This window comes from Adiantum capillus-veneris, chromosome 5, assembly GCF_014529385.1.
Source record: "Adiantum capillus-veneris isolate H3 chromosome 5, ASM1452938v2, whole genome shotgun sequence".
In the NCBI taxonomy this organism is placed as follows: domain Eukaryota; kingdom Viridiplantae; phylum Streptophyta; class Polypodiopsida; order Polypodiales; family Pteridaceae; genus Adiantum; species Adiantum capillus-veneris.
The window spans coordinates 60,274,947-60,294,720 of record NC_140935.1 but is presented as its reverse complement, the minus strand read 5'-3'; the positions used below and the strand labels follow the sequence as shown (position 1 = coordinate 60,294,720).

Here is a 19,774-nt window from a genome sequence, read left to right as displayed (position 1 = left end):
TGCAAAGTGCAAGAGCTCCATCTCCTTCTCCAAGCTTGTTGAGAAGTTGAGAGCCTACACCAACACTCTTGGCTATGGAATGCAAATCCAACCAAGAGCCATGCTTCAATGCTTAAGCTTCTTCATGACTATGATGTTATGCTATGCTAAGAAAGAAGAGTGATGATAAGTGAGAACTATTTCTTTATCTTATGAATGATTCTTCTTCCTGTTCCCTACCCTCATTCCCCGCTAGCTCCCTCTACCTTCAAAGGCGTTTGAGGCCTTGGGACCGAGGCTTGGGATAGTTATGCTTGTGATGCATGAAGCTTTCCATCTTCATTGCATCACCTAGGTCACAAGGAACACAAAGATTGTATTGTACCAAGTCTCTCTTGATGGGAGAATCTATAATACAAATGCCTGTTTGGAGGGGGGACCAGCTCCAAGTAAATCCGGTCCTCAACTTTTGTCACGTTCTCTAACACTCTCTCTTGCAAAAGTATTGTTCATGCCAAGTTAATTAATTATAATGGTTATGTTGCTATCGCTGATTAAGTTCACCCTCTATGTTCTCCAAGTAGTCTCACAAAAAAGCTCACTCTAATTCTCTTAATTCCGCTATTCTCAAAGTTCATAGGCCATTTCCATTACATTGGTATCAAAGCTATTGGTTTCTCTTTTCTTGCTTAAGAAGAGAGGTCCTTAAATTGTCCATGAAAGGTTGGACCTGTTCATTGCAATAGGGTAAGTGGGATAGGGATCTATTATCTTCGATGAAAAGGACTTAGTTCAAGGTACACCATTGGGAACTATAGTCTTAATAATGGAGTCTCTCAGGGCTTGCCTTTGGCTTAACCATTATTGAACTACTAGCAAACTCAACAGGACTATAATCAAACAAGCAATGTTAGAACCTCTCCACTAGTCTTTTCAATCAACAGTCTCTAAACCACGGTGTGGATGCTTGAGAACTAATTTCAAAGGTAAAGAAGAGTAGAGACTAAGGTTTTTGAGGGTACTAAAGCACAAAATAATTCTATAGCTCACAATAACCAAGAGAGTAGAATGAACATTGATAACTTTGATTTTGCACATGAAGGTGCTAATGATAATGCCCCCATGTTTGTGAATTATCTTGTTACTAGGTTGCATCAAGCTATGGGCAACCCTGCTTTGCAAGCCGAAGTTACTCAACAACTTCGTGCTTATGGGATTTCTCTTTCTCTCCAAGAGGAGAGAGAGAGCTTGGGAGGTCTCTTGATGAGACTCCCAAAAGAAGACTCTCTCTCATAAGAGAGGAGGAACCAAAGAACGAGAAAGAAGCGAATCCCTAAGTTCCTCTGAAGATGTGGCTCCATAAAGACGACGGTCTAGACGGTCGCCAACTCCTACCGAGAGGAAATAGTCAACCCATAGTCCTTCTCCTCATCACTCTAAAAGGGAAGAGAGGAAACAAAGGAGGAAAAAGGCAAGAAAGAGATCACCCTCTTCTCCTTCTTCTTCACCTTCCTCCTCTTCCGAGAAAGCAATAGTTATTCTTCTAGAGAATACAAGAGGGGAGGACATCACAAATCATACCCTGCATGGCGAAGGTCACAAAAGCTCAAGAAGTTCAAAGAGGGAGGAAAGAGTATCTCTTTTCTCACCTATGATGGCACCTTTAGTGCCACCGACAAAGTATTGGCCTTCATCCAGCAATTTGATGCGGCCTTTGGAGATGAGGGCATCACGGAGTCCTTCAAGCTACGCCATGTAGCTATGCACTTCCAAAATTTGGCTCATCAATGGCGGGTTAGCCTTCGTGATACCGGTGATCCCCAAAGACATGGAAAACTCTACGAGTTTCCATCATGAAGCAATTCCTTGCAAGCGATGCAAAAGACAAAGTACTTACCGAATGGCGCAGTTTGAAGCTTCTCTCACATGAGTCTATTCACAAATATGTGGACAAGTTTTGAGATTTATATCTCAAGGCTATTGTCTTCCAAAAGATAGACTTCACCAAGCAAAAGCAACAACGGGATTACCTGAAGAAATAGCCGAGTATGTCAACTCTCAACGGCCTGGTTCTATCACCGAAGTAATCCACCACACCATGGTTTCTTCCCGCATCAATTTCCAACAAGGGGCTAGATGGAATTTCAAGCCCATGGAAAACAAAGTGATGCAAAGGGGAAACTTCCCAAGGCAATTCCAATAACAACAACAACAACAACAATCGGTCCAAGGAGAAGGGAGTTAACAAAGGTACAAAAAACTCTCTCCTGAAGAGCTTGAAGCTCTTCGCAAGGACCATAAGTTCTTAAAGTGTAGGGAGTAAGGACATGGCTGTCGTTCTTGCCCTAAGAGAAATGTCCGCAGTGAGACTCCTATAGCTTCCACCATCGACATTGCAAACGATCACCTCTCTCCTATGCTTGGGGAAAGGTAAGGGAACATGATGCCTTCATCTTGTTTGACCGTGGCTCTACTCACAACTTCATATCAACTCAGTTGGCCACCAAGTTGGGCATTTAAGCTTTTGAAATGGGAGATATTGTAACTGCTGACACAGTGAGATAGCCAATCTTACAATACTTGATCTACTAAAGACTTATGTTACAGAAGTAGATCAGTGCTCAGAATGGGAGAAGTACTTACCCCTTGTAGAGTATGCGTACAATAATATTGTCCATATTACTACAAGAAAAGCACCTTTTGAGATCCTAGAGGGAAGACTTAAAAGTCCCTTGCTACTTAAATTACATGGGAAGATCTTCATTGCTGATGAGTATAGCCCCTACAAGAATCTTTTCAAAAGGTCAAAGAGGCTATATCCATCTCTCAACGAAGGCAAAAAGCTACTGCTGACAAGCACAGAAGGGCCTTAACGTTCAAAGAAAATGATTGCATCTTACTTAAGTTTCCCAAGGCTCGATTGAGGTAAATGGCCGGCAAAAATCCTACGGCCCATCAAAAGTATTATGCTAAACTAGTAAAAAGATACTATGGTCCTTTTCAAGTCTCGAAGCCAATCAATGACATGGCTTATCAACTCAAGTTGCCCAACCATTGGCTCATACACAATGCTTTTCATGTGAGCCCACTCAAGCCCTACAAAGGAGAGCCACCAAGAGAACCAATTATTGAAGACCTTCCAGAAATCGAAGACCAAGAAGACGTGCTACAACCCGAAGCTATCCTTCGGCATGAAGACAAGGTACTACGACATGGTAAGATTATCTGACGGTATCTTATTAAGTTCAAAAATTATCCTTTTGAAGATGCTAGATGGATGCAAGGAATATAACTTAAGGATAGTATGAACCTTGTCAATGCTTACAATGCTACACTAGAGTAAGCAAATGTAAATGCTTTTTAAACGAACAATGTTTTTGTCTTATAAGACTAATCCTCTTTTGTGCACAAATTTATATAGTATGCATACTTAGAATCATGTTTGTGATGACGATGTCACTCAAACACCAAGTAGAATTTGTCACTCTACTTTGGGAGTATGATATGAACTAAAGAGCAGACATGCTTGTGGCAGCTACGTCTCCCAAGCATCAAATGGAATAGTCATCCATTCTGGAATGATGTCGTAGAATGAAAAGGGATCCTCTACCCACTAAGAAACGTAGACTAATGACTAAGACTTTATCTCTTCTACCTCATAGTCGATGACGACTATGATTTCAAGAGAGAGGTAATGTCATAAAATCTAATATCTAACCAACCCAAATGATTTTCTCATATTAAACTGACATTTAATGTGGGAGAATAAACGGGAACAAGGGTTAGAATATAGACAAGTGCTTATGGATCCGTCTCAACACTGGGACAATGTTAAAGGGGTCCATATGAGAGATGGTTTGTTAAAGAGCAATCACTACAAGAGGTACTTCACATTAGCGACGCTCGCAGTGCGACGCTCAAAAGTGAAAATTCACGGCGTCGCTAGTTCATTTGTAACATAGCGACGCCAACAAAGTTAAAAAATAAATCGAGAGCGCCCGAAAACTCAGATCTCAGATCTAAGTTTTCGGCGCTCAAGCAAAGAGGTAACCCGTGCTCTCCCTCGCTCTCTCTTTCTTCTCCACACACACACACACACACACACACACACACACACACACACACACGAGGAGAAGAAGGAGAGCCAGGTATGCTCCTTCCCTCTCCTCTCTCTCATGTTCCCTTTCCCTCTTTTTCTCTCTCCCACTCTTTCACACACACACACACATTGTGTTTTTGAGTGTGTGTGTGTGTGTGTGTGTGTGTGAGAGAGAGAGAGAGAGAGAGAGAGAGAGAGAGAGAGAGAGAGAGAGAGAGAGAGAGCACATGCATAAACAAAGAATGCATACACACACACATTGAGAGACGAAAAGAGAGAGAGAGAGAGAGAGAGAGAGAGAGAGAGAGAGAGGAAAAAACAAAGACAAAGAGAGAGAGAATAAAAAACCAAAGAGAGAGAGAGGGGGAGAAAAGGGAGAGGTAAGGGGAGAAAAAAAGAGAGAAAGAGATTATGTTAAAATTTAAATTAGATTAGGTAAGATTATTTTTAGATTTATGTTTATGTTGAGTTTAAAATTAGGTTAGATTTAGATTTACACTAGATTAGATTTAGGTTTATTTAAGTTAAATTAGATTAATTTAAGTTTATTTTGAGTTAGATTTACGTTAGATTAGATTAGATTTAGGCTTATTTTGAGTTTAACATTTACGTTAGATTAGATTTAAGTTAGATTTAAATTTATTTTGAGTTAGATTTACATTAGATTGAATTTACATTAAATTAGATTTATGTTTATTTACATTAGATTTAGACTTACGTTAGATTAGATTAGATTTATGTTTATTTTGAGTTTAAGATTAAATTAGATTTAGATTTATGTTCGATGGACTATCTCTTTTTAGATTTAGGTTAGATTTTAGTGCATGTCAATGAAGGTGCGCTTTGGCCAAAGGAGCAAACACTAGTTACACATCAATATGTATATTCCCATCAAAATCTGACACCTATTAACTCACACACTAACCATATTCAATTAGATGCGAATCACCACATGTTCAATTAGGATAGATTTAAGATTAGATTTTGGATTGAGTTTTTATATTAGAGTCTACCTTCGAGATTACGGTAAAAAAATTAGAGTTAGACGAACGGTGATCCCTCTCTTCCTCTCTACGGATGTGACCTTAAGTTGGAAAGTTTTCAATGGCATGATACTCAGATTGGAGACCAACATGTAATGTATTAAGTAATCCCTCGAACAAAGATCTCTGTGAAAAGATGTTAAGATGCTGTGAAATGCTACAGCTAGAGAAGAGGCAAAGGGGTTTTGTCCACTACATGCACTATCATGTAGATGTGGGTGCATGTGTAGATTTCTTGTACCCACAAATATAGGCATTGACCACTAAAGACGAGATTATAACCCGGTGGTTCTGATCTCCGTGCACCTCTAGACCGAGGTGTGCAGGGATTGGACATGACTAGAGAATGTGAGGTAGTTTACAGTGTGAACAAAGAGAGAGAGAGAGAGAGAGAGAGAGAGAGAGAGAGAGAGAGAGAGAGAGAGAGAGAGAGAGAGAAAGAGATAAAAGACAGAGAATGCTAATAGAAGATTAAATTTGTTGTCCAGGCTATAAGGTTTTTACCTTCATTATGAGTAGTGACGAGGATGTGGTGCCGTCCAACCGAAACACCTATCTCTCAACAAGGATCTTATGTCCTTGTAATCAATGCAAGCATGTTGTGCGACGGACAAGACGCGTTTCTTTGCAGCACGTTCGCGAATTTGGCGAGTTCGATCCATCTATTATAGATCGAGTTGTTGCCAATTATAACTCGTCAGACTCTGACACTGGCCAACATGCAGCAATCTTGCAACCCAATAGATGTGTTTGCAGGCTCTTTGGTCAAGCAACATATGTGAGGCCACAAGATGTAGCCTCTGAGAGCTCGGGGGATGATCATACAGACCACATTCCCAACGAGGCAATGTTTGAGCCCGAGATCGATGAAATGATCGAGACGATCATGGATTCAGAAAGGCTTATCTATGATGATACTATGGTCCTTTTCAAATCTCAAAGCCAATCAATGACATGGCTTATCAACTCAAGTTGCCCAACCATTGGCTCATACACAATGCTTTTCATGTGAGCCTACTCAAGCCCTACAAAGGAGAGCCACCAAGAGAACCAATTATTGAAGACCTTCCAGAAATCAAAGACCAAGAAGAGGTGCAGCGTCGCTATAGGTCTATAAACGTCGCTATGATCGTCGCTATATAGCGACGGCTATAGCAACACATATAGCAACGGTTATAGCGACGCTCGTAGCGACGTTCCCGTATCGACACTGTTAGCAACGGTTTTAGCAACGCCATGGAGTATAAAAACCCAATGTATTGTCACTCACTATTGTCATGTTCTCTAACACTCTCTCTTGCAAAAGTATTGTTCATGCCAAGTTAATTAAGTATAATGGTCATGTTGCTACCGTTGATTAAGTTCACCCTATATACTCTCCGAGTAGTCTCACAAAAAAGCTCACTCTAATCCTCTTAATTCTGCTATTCTCAAAATTCATAGGCCATTTCCATTACAAATTATATTATGCCAGATCAAAAGAAATCCCAGTGGAACCAATACTAGACATGCAGCCAAACTTGGAAGATGAACCTCTAAACTTATTCCACATCAGACTAGTAGAGACACAGCTAGTTAACTCTACGACGACTTTAGTTCAAACTCAACAACTGGCCAAGCCATTATTGTTTCACTCTTTCAACAGTCACAAGCAACACTCAATCCAGATTCAACCATGCCACAAACCAATCAAATCAATCCAAATCCAATGGGAAATCCTAGTAAAACCAATACCCTATAACAATCATCAGAGGGAAATAAATGCCACAATCATAAAGAGAATTTTGTTGGCAACGACGATCATAACCGATTAATGCATGTTTCACACGTCACAAATGGTGCACAAAATCTCGAGACAGGAAAGGAGTGGAGTATTCATGGTGTGTGTGTGTGTGCGTATATCAATGTGAAGGGTGCACCCATCTTCACTACAACAAGAATGCATGTGTATGCCAGGATGCATCCTATTAGAGGTGATTAAAAATTACATGAGATCAATCCTAGATATGTATCATGTAGCCATACCTTCAATGACAGTGTGAGCTTGTCAGCAATCGAGGCGAGGAGCCTTCGATACCATGTCAGTAGAAGGGGGAGAATAGTGACCTACACGAGGCGGGACAAAAATCGAGAAGGGGGAGAATCCGCACACGGATTTGGGGAAAGGAAGATAGAGAAGCAATCAATACTACTCAATTACCACGCAATCTCCATTCCTTGAATCTTAGCTTCCAATTATCCATCCACTAAATTGGTAGGGGAGCAACTCATCGAGAAGAATCAATTTTGAAGGGGAAATGAGAGCATACCAACCCTCCAAGTATCCAAAATTCAAGGTAGTTGGGCTTTTATAAGAAAGTTTCTTTCCAATATTAATCCACAAAGGCAAGCAAGTGTCCATTGAGTTCAACTACAACACCAAAGTTAGTAAAGCCATCATTGTAAGGGAATGTTTGCGAAATAGATATCAAATAGTTAGGGTAAGGTTTATGAACACATGTAGGTGCCAAGGTGTAGTTGTCATGTATTAGCAAGCTGAAGCAGCTACTAGCACAAGTAAAATGACACAAGAGTGTGTGTTCCGAGTTTTCTAGCTCAAGTTATGAGCAAAACAGAGACCTATTGTCAATTTACCTTGAACTAAGCGACCTGCTTCTCTCTCTCTCTCTCTCTCTCTCTCTCTCTCTCTCTCTCTCTCTCTCTCTCTCTCTTTGAGCTCATAGAAAGTTCCTTATGGCTCGTGGAGATCATCACCTTGCCACCTTGATACATGAGCTCTATGTGTCAAGCTCACAATGCCTTTATAGCCATGGAAGCTCCGAGCTTCGATCTGTAGCCAATGTGAAACTCGTAGGAAGGAGGGAAACACCAAGCGAGGAGTAGCACCACAAACTTAAGCTCTACCACACGAAGAGTGCATGTGTGCAGATGTGTGAGTGTAGTACCGTGTGAGGATAGAGAACACAAAGTGGTTGAAGCACAAAGAGTGAGTTATCCTCTCATATTCCTTATTTGAACAACTTATCCTTTTAAGCTATTTCTGAGATCTTACAAGGATAAAATTATAACCCATAATTTGATAATCATCCCCTACTTTGGAAATACTTTGACAAGATTGCCACGAGCTCGTTAACACAAGAAATTATCTTAATGAAATAAACAAGAATGCTGGTGACATGGATGACAAGTGGTGGATCCGCTCTATATCTACATTCCATGCTTAAACAAGGAAACTGATGATTTTTTTGTTTGCATGATGGTTGCAGCAGATAAGGATTCCGACTTCTGTTATCTTTGGATTTAAAGGCTGTTCATTTTTGTAGAAGCCACTTGCTATAGTTGCAATATCTTTCTATTTTTTAAATGTAGCTAAAACATCAAAATTCATTTTCATATGTACATATATTTATATAAAAGTATGTGCATTTGTAGTTGCCTATGCCAATTCTCTTTTTGAATCTTATGGTTCAAGGTGCGAATAATGTATATAAAGTAATACTCAAGCACACTCAAACAATGCCTCCATCATTTTTGATGTTGGTTTAGGCTTAGGTTCAATTTGCTTGAGAAAAGGAAATGCGTTGCCCTTTAAGTTGCATCTAAACTTCTAAACTAACATAATATGGCGGAAGGGGGTGCCCTTTACACGTGTCAAAATCTGCGACATGAAGGCTAAACTCCAAAATTGAGAGAAGCCCCTGTGCACGCGATAAAGAGGGAGAGAGAAAGAGAGAGAGAGAGGCCGTCGAAGGCAGCCGACCGTACTTATATACTATAACAACTTAGGCTAGGTTTAGACGGCATAACAAAAGAGAGAGGGTCAAGTGTGTGCGTACACACTTTATTGGCATGCAAATATTAGGCGAAGAAAGAAATCTCAGCTTCTGGACTCACAAAAAAAGGGGCAATACCTCTCCTTCCTCGGAAGTGCAACAATGGTCATGCGCTTTTGCAACACCAATTGCGAGTAGCAGGCCTTGAGCCCCAATGCACAAGCTTAGCCACGAGCTAAAATTGCTAGGCTACCCGCTATTGGTTGGAAAAAAACTCCGCCATCTTAAAGAAGACTCGGTTTTTGTCACGTGTGAACATAATCCAAAAGCACCAAAAGTAGGGAACTCTGGTGGCATTCTCGTCTGAAATCCATCCTTGTAAGTGTCATTTCAAAGGAAGCCCATTAGCCTAGTCGTTTGTACCCACTCGCTCACACAAAGCTAGATCATCGACATATCTCACCTACTTTGAGTAGTTTCACACGAGCTGTGTTGAACCTTGTCCGCTGATATCAACAAACACTACCTAGTCGTTTGTACCCGGGTATTCACTCAGACAAAGCTAGATCATCGACATATCTCATCTAGATTGAGTAGTTTCACACGCGCTGTGTTGAATGCTTGCCCGCTAATATCAGAAAACGTTGCCTGCTTTTCCCAACTTTGCCGATTTTGATAGAGTTGGCAAACCCTCTCTTCTACCCCCGTTGCTGAAATGTTTCGGAGCCCACGCATGCAACTCGAATCATGCTCACATTCAAATGGCTGCAAAATTGCTCGCGAGGGGCAGGAGTAGAACCTCCGCTTGTGCGGATATGCCCTTTCAAGGCGTCCCTCTAGTCGGGCGGCTTTCTAAGGCCGGGTTCAGACGGGCCGACAACAAAGTAGAGGCACAGGACGTGCATCCCTACTCTCACCAGCAGGCTTGGAGTCACTTACCTCACCCCATGAGCTACGCTCATTGGATGCCCACATATTTTTTCATTTTAATTTAAAAAGCTGCCTCCGTCTCGTGTGAACAAAGGCGCTGGTGGCAAAAGGTAAACATGTAAAGTGCCGCGGGCTCGTCTGAACCCGGCCTAATGCTCATACAACCTTTATGTCCAAGGGATGCATGTGATCATGCCATGGTAATCATAGACTCCTCCGTCCATGCTGAACCCTTCTTGCAAGGGATTGTTTGTATGTGTAAGAAAAAATTACTGCTGGCAGCCAGAAAAGTACTAGTAGAGACTAGGAGTATCATCATTCATGGAATACAAATATTTGAAAAGAGGGGGAGGGCCCTACTTTTGAGAGGGTTTTCAAAATTGAAGACTATTGTATTGTATTCCTCTCCGTCTTCTCTCTCTCTCTCTTCTATCTCTCCTCTTTGCAGCTTCGTCGTCCTCCCGCCTCCTTTTCGTTCATCACACAGTGAGAGAATCTGAAGAAAGTCTCGTGCTTAAGTCTGTGAGTTGTAAGGAAACCATCGTTTTCTGTGTCCTACAGTTCGTCGAGGGTGGACTGTAGTCTGTGTGCTTGTACTGTACAACTCTCTCTCTCTCTCTCTCTCTCTCTCTCTCTCTCTCTCTCTCTCTGTTTTGCGATCTCCATGCTTGACACCTTGCCCTCTGCAACAGAGAATCATAGAGCCCATCTTCTGCGATTGCGAGGCAAATGAGCCACAGCTCTGCAGAGCACCATATTGGCAGCGTGGCAGTTGACGTCGCGCTCGTAGCACCTCCCCATGGCTTGTTCATTCCTTCCAGCCGTGGGGCTGCCATTGATACCATGGATGATGAAGAGGACTTAGCTTCGCCCTCACCTTCTACCAGGGAGATAGTTGCAAAAGAAGCTGCCGGTCTCGCCGAGCTTCATAGGCGCTTCTCTGTTCGTGATATTGCCGAAAAGTTTGAGAAAGGGCAGGCTGCAGCACAGGCAGCAGTGGAAAAGATCTCTGATGAAGTAACAATAGCAAAATTTGAAGTTCTTCAAATTTTGTCATGTGTACAATAGGAGGATATATTTCGGTTCACAGGTTCATAAGAAATATGGAGGCTTGCACATGTAGTTGAGCGAACACACACACACACACACACACACACACACACACACACACACACACACACACACACACACACAAAACACATGCTTCCATTTAAATAAACCTTAAATCTCATGTTTGAGCAGATGCTTAAGCACACTTGATCATACTGGCATGTTTGTATGCTTGTACCAAAGTTCGCACCATTCAAGATGTTAATCGTGTATCAGCACTCTTTGCATTGGCCCAGCTCTTCATAGCTTTTGTAAACCTTTTTGTCTTCAAAAATTTTCCAGGTACGGATCAGAGAGGCTGCCTCGCTTGATCAGCAAGTTCTTCTTCAGAAACTCCGTGAGGTTCTGGAGGCCTTGCTAGGAAGAGTTGCTGGGCGCAACAAAGATGATGTGGAAGAAGCTCTTACCTCAGTAAGTTTGCTATTCGATTCCGGGCTGTGAGCGAAAGCATACATACACATAAGGTAGATGGGAAATTGAAACGGGGTGTTTGCAATAGGGACAATAACTTTTACAAACTCTCTCTCTCTCTCTCTCTCACACACACACACACACACACACACACACACACACACACACACACACACACACAGACATGCACGTGTGTGTTTGTGCATATAGATATGAGAGTTTTCAAATAGTGACTCACATCTTAATGGATCGGAACCTAGGTGGATGCATTGTCCTCTCAGTTGGCCCAAAGAGAGTCGGAGTTGGCTCAAGAAAAGCTTGAAGTTCGAAAGCTTGCAGCTATATTTAAACAGGTAAATTCCAGATTTCTGAGTATTGTATGTGCATGAATACCAATATAGGAGATTTTCTTTCCCTACGTCGTGCTGGTTGTTTTTAGGTAGGAGCTTGCTTTTTTGCATCAGTGATTACAATGCAATATTTCTAGGTGGAATTGCTAAGGCAAGCCATTGTAGTTAGGATTCGTGCCAAAAGCTACTGATGAAGTTGCTATAGAAGTTGACTTGGTGTACTTTCTATTTGATGTCTACTAAGTTTGCTTGTGCTGGAATATATTGGGGTATGTTCACCTTCTAGATGCTTTTCCTCCCACTTATAGGCTTCTCATCATACGTGCAATGCCCTGTGTTGTGACTTGACCACCATTAGTGCTCGGAAAAACCTAAATATATATTTAAAAAACCTTCAGTTTTGTAGTTTAATAGGTTTATTATTGGAGATAAAAATTGAAGAAGTTCAACATTAAAATCTAGAAGTGGATCAGGTAAATTTAGCATTTTTTTCGTTTAAGAACCTTAATATTTATTTGTTTAAGAAGCAGTCTTACCTGGAGTGATCCTGCAATATTTGAATGCATTGTGTAAGCGTGCACACATATGCGTATGCGTCCATCCATGGTTCTCATTGTAGATCAACTGCCCACCCAGTTAGCTTGGCAGCCACTAATGATGGCGATGGAGAGGAAATTCATGCACACTTCAGGTTGAGGTTGGGAAAGAGGCAAGGAAATCATTGTTGTCTTCAAGAGGCAATCGGTGCATTTGGTAATGTTAAAGAGGGGGAGGGAACGTTGTAGTTGCCATGAGAGCTCCTTGCCATGCAAAGGAGTTGGGAGTCATGGCAAAGAAGAGCGTTCATAGTAATTCCTAAATGTATGTGGAGTCTCTTTGTAGAGCGTTGCAACTATTGTCAATTGAATCACTTGATGGTAGTCTCTCTCTCTCTCTCTATTTCAAATGCAAAGCAATTGGGAGATAGTGATGGAGAGGAGTGTTCAAGCCTCTTAGAGGTTTTAACTCACGAGGAAGTTCAAGAGATGAAAGAGTCTTGCAGCTCACATGGAAAGGAATGGTGCTACTTTTATGATGGAATTTTAGATTCGCAACATTAGAAAGCATGCAAGGGACACGCTACTCTCACACTCTTGGAACTTGGGAGTGAAGAGAGGAAGGAAGGTGGGAAAATATGAGATTCTTCACTTATCTAAAGGCTTGTTACTAGTTGTTGACTTGACCTCAGGGCTTAAAGTTCCAAACTTTAAAGCTACTAGCATATCATGTAATATCACTACAACACGGCGCGCAGAAATTGGAGCAGATGCCGTTGAAATAAAGTTTGTTTTAAAACTAAAAAGCGTTGAAATAGGCCTCGGAAGAGACGTCGATATCTTGACATCGGTATAAGTACCGATATATTATACGTCGGATAAACTATGAAATGAGTGTCGGAATACGCAATGAAATAACTGCCGGTAAGTATAAGGAAATTTCGACGTCTCTTCCAAAGTGTTTACCGACGTCTATACCGTACTTTGTACCGACGACCAAACCTGCAATTTTTTTTTGGGCAGAGAGGGCTTAGAACTGATGCTGCATGTATTGCAACAAAAGAAAACAACCCTCTCTGCCCAAAGGAAGAGTGCACAAGCAACCGCACTCCATCTACAAGCTGACGCTAAAGAGCAAGTGTATGGCAATTAGCAAAATTGTAAAAATACCATAACCACAAAATCAAAAGCTTGATCATGGCATAACGGCATAAAGATTTTATAACCAAAATTAAAACATGAGTTGAAAATTGCAAAACCATAAACATAACGTGTTTGCCATACCATAACCATTACCATCACTTGCTTGTCATACCATAATCATAACAGCCATACCATCATTGCATAATCATAACCATAACCATAACCATAACCACAACCATATCCATAACTATAACCATAACCATAATTATAACCATCACATGATTGCCACCATCATAGTAAAACCATAACCTTAACCATAACATCTGTGCCATACCATAAATATAACCATAAACCATAAACCATAAACATAAGCACTACAAAATTGTACATATGCAAACAATCACTGAGTGAGAAGACCCTCATGGTAATGCCTCCCTGTCGACGTTCTCTCCCTCCTCCTGCAACTGGGTCAAAAGGGCCACAGGTCCATGCTTGTACCCATACTTCTCCTCTCGGCGTATCGGAGGGCGCTTCACAGCAACTCTCTACAAAATTATGGTTTAATCATTAGATAAATCTTCAAATAACATATATATTTTCAATAATTTAAAGCATACATATAATACTTACAAACTCATATCAAAGCGTATCGTAGCCTCTACTCCCAAGATGTGACGCTCTAGCAAACCTCAAACGTACTCTGGTTATATCTCTCTGATGTTGAAATCTCTCAGGATTGTCTTGTGTCTCTTGTGCAATCCCCACCCACTCCTCTGCGTCCAACCATGCCGGCTTGGGACTGCATTGTACCCGTCTCTCGCCTCTAACCGACGGTGTGACATTGTGGACTTCGCCACACTCAAAATCCAGGGGTTCAAGATTGGATCGTACCCCTTTGTCGGCCTGTACTCTTTGTGAATGCGCTCGATGATGCAATTCTTTCTTTCAAGATCGAGGTTATCCCAAATCTCCATCACAGAGTGACCAAATTGATTCGTACAGAGCTGTCGAATCCTCTGTTGCATAGCCTTTCCGATCCTATCCGCCACAACAGTCCCATCCGTGCTCTTGTACACCTTGCTAGGATCATGGTCGTGTGATCCCCAAGGTGTACATGGTGTGTCAATCGGTGAACTATCTATTGAAGAGAGTGGTGGATGCTCTCTTGGTGGTATGGACGCGTCGGTAGAACCGCTACCACAGCAACCACGCCTCCAAAACGACGTCTATCTCCTCTCGAGGATGAACTACCCGTCGATGTAGGGGGCACACGAGTCCTAAGCGTAGGGGACACACTAGACTGAGGTGTGGGGCCGCTCGGTGTAGGGACCACACTAGTCTCGGGCGTAGGGTCGACCGTAGTAGGTCTAGAGGGACCTGCTGTCCAAAGGTGCTGTCATCGCGATCTGCTCTGGTGTGAACTGAGACAAAAAACGAGCCTATTTGCTAGGGTGACATGTCGGTCGGAGTGACAGGAAAACTAAAACTAGGAGAGTGTGGCTCATCATCATCGGCCATGGCTAATCATACACAAATAACATCCACAAAATATGTTAGTTTACAGAAGAAATGCTTAATCAATACAAAAAACAAATCAACGAAGCTGCAACAGAAATGAATGAATCTAAAGTGTATTGTAGACTAATAAGAAGAGTTTTTCAAAAGACCTAGCAAAAATCATTAGTTAATCTCTCATCCTCTATGAGATCTGATGCACCAGAGATGTCTATCTCAATCTGTACTTTTGCATCTTCGTCATCGAATACTACTTCTTCGTCGCTCTCCGCATTAGCTTCAGTATTTGACACCTCATCTCTAGGTTCAGACAATTGCTCACTGTCCACATCCACCTCAAAATGTAAACTTAAAGTTTCCATCGATCCTGCGCTTTGTTTATGAATCACCTCTTTGATCTTAACGTCCAATCCTTCACACACTTGCTTGCTACGTGGAGCAACTTGAACGACATAGAGCCAGTAGGGTTTAGACAGATCATTTTCATCATTTTCTTTCCATAGTAGATCGTGTATGAACACAACTTGTTCACAATGCTGCGGAAGTACGAATGTATCTCGCGCATCTGTACATACCCGCCTAGAGTTCACTTGAATCAATCCACTCTTGTCTTTACGCAGAGTTGCATTAGGGCCGCTGGTAATAAATTTGAACCACTTGACATCAAAGATAAACATATCAAACTTTTTAAAGCTAATCTTCAAGATGTTTTGGATGTAGCCAAAGTATTCAAGTTGGCTAGTCTCTGTGTTCTCATCCTTGGCACTACTCTTACTTTCTTGGATGAAGCTTGCCCTAACACCACTGACGAAAGTGACCCTTTGTTCGTCGATTCGTTGCACTCTGAAGTGTTTCCCATGCGACCACAAAGCTCCATATTTGTGATACTGTAGCCACAAAATTGAAACAGACTAAAAGTTATTAAAGCAATGTGATCATGTGGAGCTCGAAAAGGAAGTTGTGAAATATACATGCCAATCGCAACCCCTTGACATCTCCTCTTCCTCTTCAGTAATCAACACTCCATTCCTCTTTGCCTCTGAGATTGTCGCATCTAATCACCACCCAGTTGGAAAGTCATGCAATTTTTGAAGATGATCTGGAAAAGGAAGGTTTGTAGTGGCACGGTTGCGCTTCAATTGAAGGCGATCTGTCAAGCGTTGTTGCTTTTTCCCTTCATACCTCTCTAGCCACTTTTGCATGATGTCTGAGTTGAGAAGGCAAAATCTCATAACCTTTTCTCGCATTGTGATGTCCATCTTCCTAACGATGCCTTGTCCCTGCGGCTCGTCCCCTGTCACCTTGATGTTAACCTCAGTAGTCCACATTCAGGGCATCTCGGGATCAATTGAGACAAAAAATTTATTGATGAGGACAGAGACTCCTATACAAGCCATCCTTCGGCCATGCTACCCTCGGGACGAGCCCTTTGACGAACAAACCCCTTTAAAGTCTTCATAAATCTCTCCAAGAAGAACATCCACATGCTATGGACCACCTCAGGAACTGCAACTTCATCGACCACATGCACAAGTACATGCATTTGGATGGTAAGAATGTTTGTTGGAAAGTACTTCTCCACCATGCACACTGCTTCAATAGCATTTAAGTGTGCTGCATCGATGCTGTCTTCTATTATCTCTTTTGAACTGATCCAGGGTACTAACTCACTGATTTTGTAGATTGTTCTTCTAATGTCATCTGTCAAACAACCCTTTATGGCAATTAGTAAAGATGAATTGTAAAAATTTGTGCACTTTTACGAGAGATATAGTCTTCTTCACTTGTTGCTCTTCTGCACGACTCAGAACCTATGGATCTTTTGGTATAGCAAACTTTCCATTGGGTTTAAGTCGAGGCCACATCTCTGGCATTCGACCCACAGCCTGACGGTCATCTCTTTGGGCCTTGCTCTCCCTTTTTCCAGTGATGGTTTTCCATATGATCTCCCCTACATTCTTGAAGATGTGCATTGGATCGAGCAAATGATTAATCAGTAGGTCACTCCAGTACGGGAGTTCATGGAAAATAGAAAGTCTTTTCATTTGAGGTGACATCCAATCTCCCCTCTCCAGCCACATGTTTTTCCAATCACTTGCTTTCAGTGGATGTATGTCATGTTTGCATATGTTTGGTCCACGTAGCTCATGTCCTTCAGGCAAAAATCTACCATGCTCCTCGTAAACTGTCTTGCTCAAATGCTTAGAGCGGCGGAAGCCAAGTCGAGGACCACATTTTGGACATGCATGATTGCCCGAGTAACTCAAGCCTGAAACATCACAAAATTAAAATATAAAAGCGTTGGCATAGCCAGGAATCACATGTGTGTGAGGGTTTCAAAGGCACTTTCCCGAGCACTCATCGAAGCCTTGCCAATCGTGCATGGCCCATATGAGAATGCCTTGCACATGTACATTCCTTCGTCCGATCGGTGGAACATATCAACCACATCGATTCCTGTCCACAAGATTTGGAGCTCTTCTATAAGTGGTGCCAGACAAGGTTGTACCATACGTACTGTACGGGTCGTGACTGTACGTACTGTACGTCGTGCCGTATGGATAAATTTTTTAGGTACGTAAAAATACGCACCTTTGTAAAAAAACAATAAATGAGAGGAAATTTAAGAAAATTATATTTTCCTCGTTAGAGGGTTAACCAATCTATACCTTGCAAAGTACTTGGGGACACATTACTATACACATTATCCACTAGAGATTCACTTAACTTCAAAACAAGTACCAACCTTCAAGAAACAATATACATTGAACAACGTAAAAACATTTCTACCTGCTCAGTGCTAACAAGAGAACTCAGAACAATGACAAACCTTCAAGCATGAAGCTTCAAGCAATTGAACAAAAGGTAAGTTGCTGACAATAAACTCAGAACTGTACAAGCATTGCTTCAAGACTCAAGTAGCCCACATGGCACAAACTGCTAATAAGGATGGAACCAAAATAATGACAAATGTCAAGCCAAAATGGCTCTTGCTAGAGCGTACATAAAAAACATCCTGTTGAAATATGTGAAAATGTCTAGACTCTAAAGTAGTAACCAGTCACTAGTGCCTAGTGAAACTCATCGTCAGAAGAAGAAGAAGATGATGCTGAAAAGAGCATGTCGCCATCTGCCACGACATTGCCCTCGTCATCAAACTTTGGCTCTATCACCATAGCATATGTGGCCTCGTCTGCACCAACTGGGTTTGGATCACTATCCTCCTCTTCCTCTGGAGTGTGAATGAGACGGATTGCCTCATTCGCACGCTGCCGAGGAGTACGTATGGGTAGCTTGCCTTTGCGAATACTCTTCCGTCGTGCACTCTCTTCACCTGTATCCTGGAGGCGTAATGGAATGTTGTAAGCACGTGCACGAGATCTTGTCACACGCCGATCGACATCCTCTAGCTCTCTATGAAGCATGCGTACTATCTCCTCCTGCTCATCTCTGATATGTAATAACTCTGGCTCTATCACCATAGCATATGTGGCCTCGTCTGCACCAACTGGGTCTGGATCACTATCCTCCTCTTCCTCTGGAGTGTGAATGAGACGGACTGCCTCATTCGCATGCTGTCGAGGAGTACGTATGGGTAGCTTGCCTTTGAGAATGCTCTTCCGTCGTGCACTCCCCTCACCTGTATCCTGGAGACGTAATGGAATGTTGTAAGCACGTGCACGAGATCTTGTCACACGCCGATCGACATCCTCTAGCTCTCTATGAAGCATGCATACTATCTCCTCCTGCTCATCTCTGATATGTTGGTCCGCCTCCTCCACAATAGGATCAACTACCAGCGTGATACGTGAGGGATCAACCTGTTGTACAATGTACATTTTGTTAACAATAGTTTAAATAAGAAACATATACATAGGATGTCATACTACATCGTCATACTACCTGCTTGGGTGTCCCCAAAGCGTGGTAAGAGCGCACAAGCCTCATGTTGGCCTTGCAATACACTAGCTTCTCCAACTGAGAAGTGCTAAGGCGATTCCGGATCTTGGTATGGATCAAAGAGTAAGCGCTCTAGTTGCGCTCACAAGCACCCGCTGAGCAATCCTGCATTAAAGCAATGGTCGGTGTCGTTGTCAGGATTTATTATTTAAACGCATTGTGCAAGACCCAAGATAGGGAAATAAAGTGAGATTTAAAAGATACCTGCGAGAGCAAACGTAGAGCCATAGTAGTCAGGCATGGAAGACCTTGGCGACCATAACTCTGCCACCAAGTGAGAGGACAACTGGTGGCCTCTGGACGCAATGCTACCTGACGTGAAAACGATGGCCCCAAGTTGTTCATGTACTTGCACATCTCTGTATCTATTGCCAGCTGCTCGTGCTCCTCAAACATATCATTAATGTACTCGTCCTTTAGTGTGAGGAGATCACTCTCATGAAACAACTCTTGGGTCTTGTAAAAAGGATGGAGTAAAGCAGCCATCCCATGAATAGGACGACTCATAAACTTCCACCTACTATCTAAAAAGAATAGGATATCATCTCGCTTGCAAAAAAATCAGCAATGATCACACTCAAATTAGCAATGGATTCATGGCCTAGATATAAAAAGAATGTCATGAAAAAATCTGACACTCATCGCTCCTGAGTCAAGGCTTGGCATGCCGTGATGTGGCTCTTCATCTGCATGAAGAGATGGTAGACAAGGTCTAATGTCGAGCCCTCCATGTCCGTGACTCGTAGCAAGATATACATTGGCTGCAAAGCCACTATCAAGGTATGGACCTCTGTCCAAAAAGACTCATCCAACACACGCCTCTGAATGGCTTTGGTGTTCTCACTGTTTGCACGAGCCATGTTTCTCCACTTTGGGTCCACAACTGTCTGCAACAGTGGATCCCTCACCTTGGAGAGTCTCTGCA

The 19,774-nt window shown here is 42.2% G+C and overlaps 1 protein-coding gene across 4 annotated transcripts in view; it reads left to right on the top strand.

Moving 5' to 3' along the window:
• Nucleotides 1–10,280: 10,280 nt before the first annotated feature.
• The window catches only part of LOC147457384 (stomatal closure-related actin-binding protein 1-like), an 81,015-nt gene continuing 71,521 nt past the window's right edge, over nucleotides 10,281–19,774 (top strand). Inside the window, exons 1-4 of one of the 4 annotated variants that reach the window (XM_086512272.1) lie at nucleotides 10,282–10,417; nucleotides 10,517–10,841; nucleotides 11,217–11,345; nucleotides 11,606–11,698. In XM_086512272.1, the coding sequence (XP_086368398.1) occupies nucleotides 10,554–10,841; nucleotides 11,217–11,345; nucleotides 11,606–11,698 (510 nt within the window). In that variant the 5' untranslated portion in view covers nucleotides 10,282–10,417; nucleotides 10,517–10,553. Of the gene's footprint in view, nucleotides 10,842–11,216; nucleotides 11,346–11,605; nucleotides 11,699–19,774 lie in introns of all 4 variants that reach the window. The other 3 variants (XM_086512274.1, XM_086512273.1, XM_086512271.1) reach the window with 3 other exon arrangements.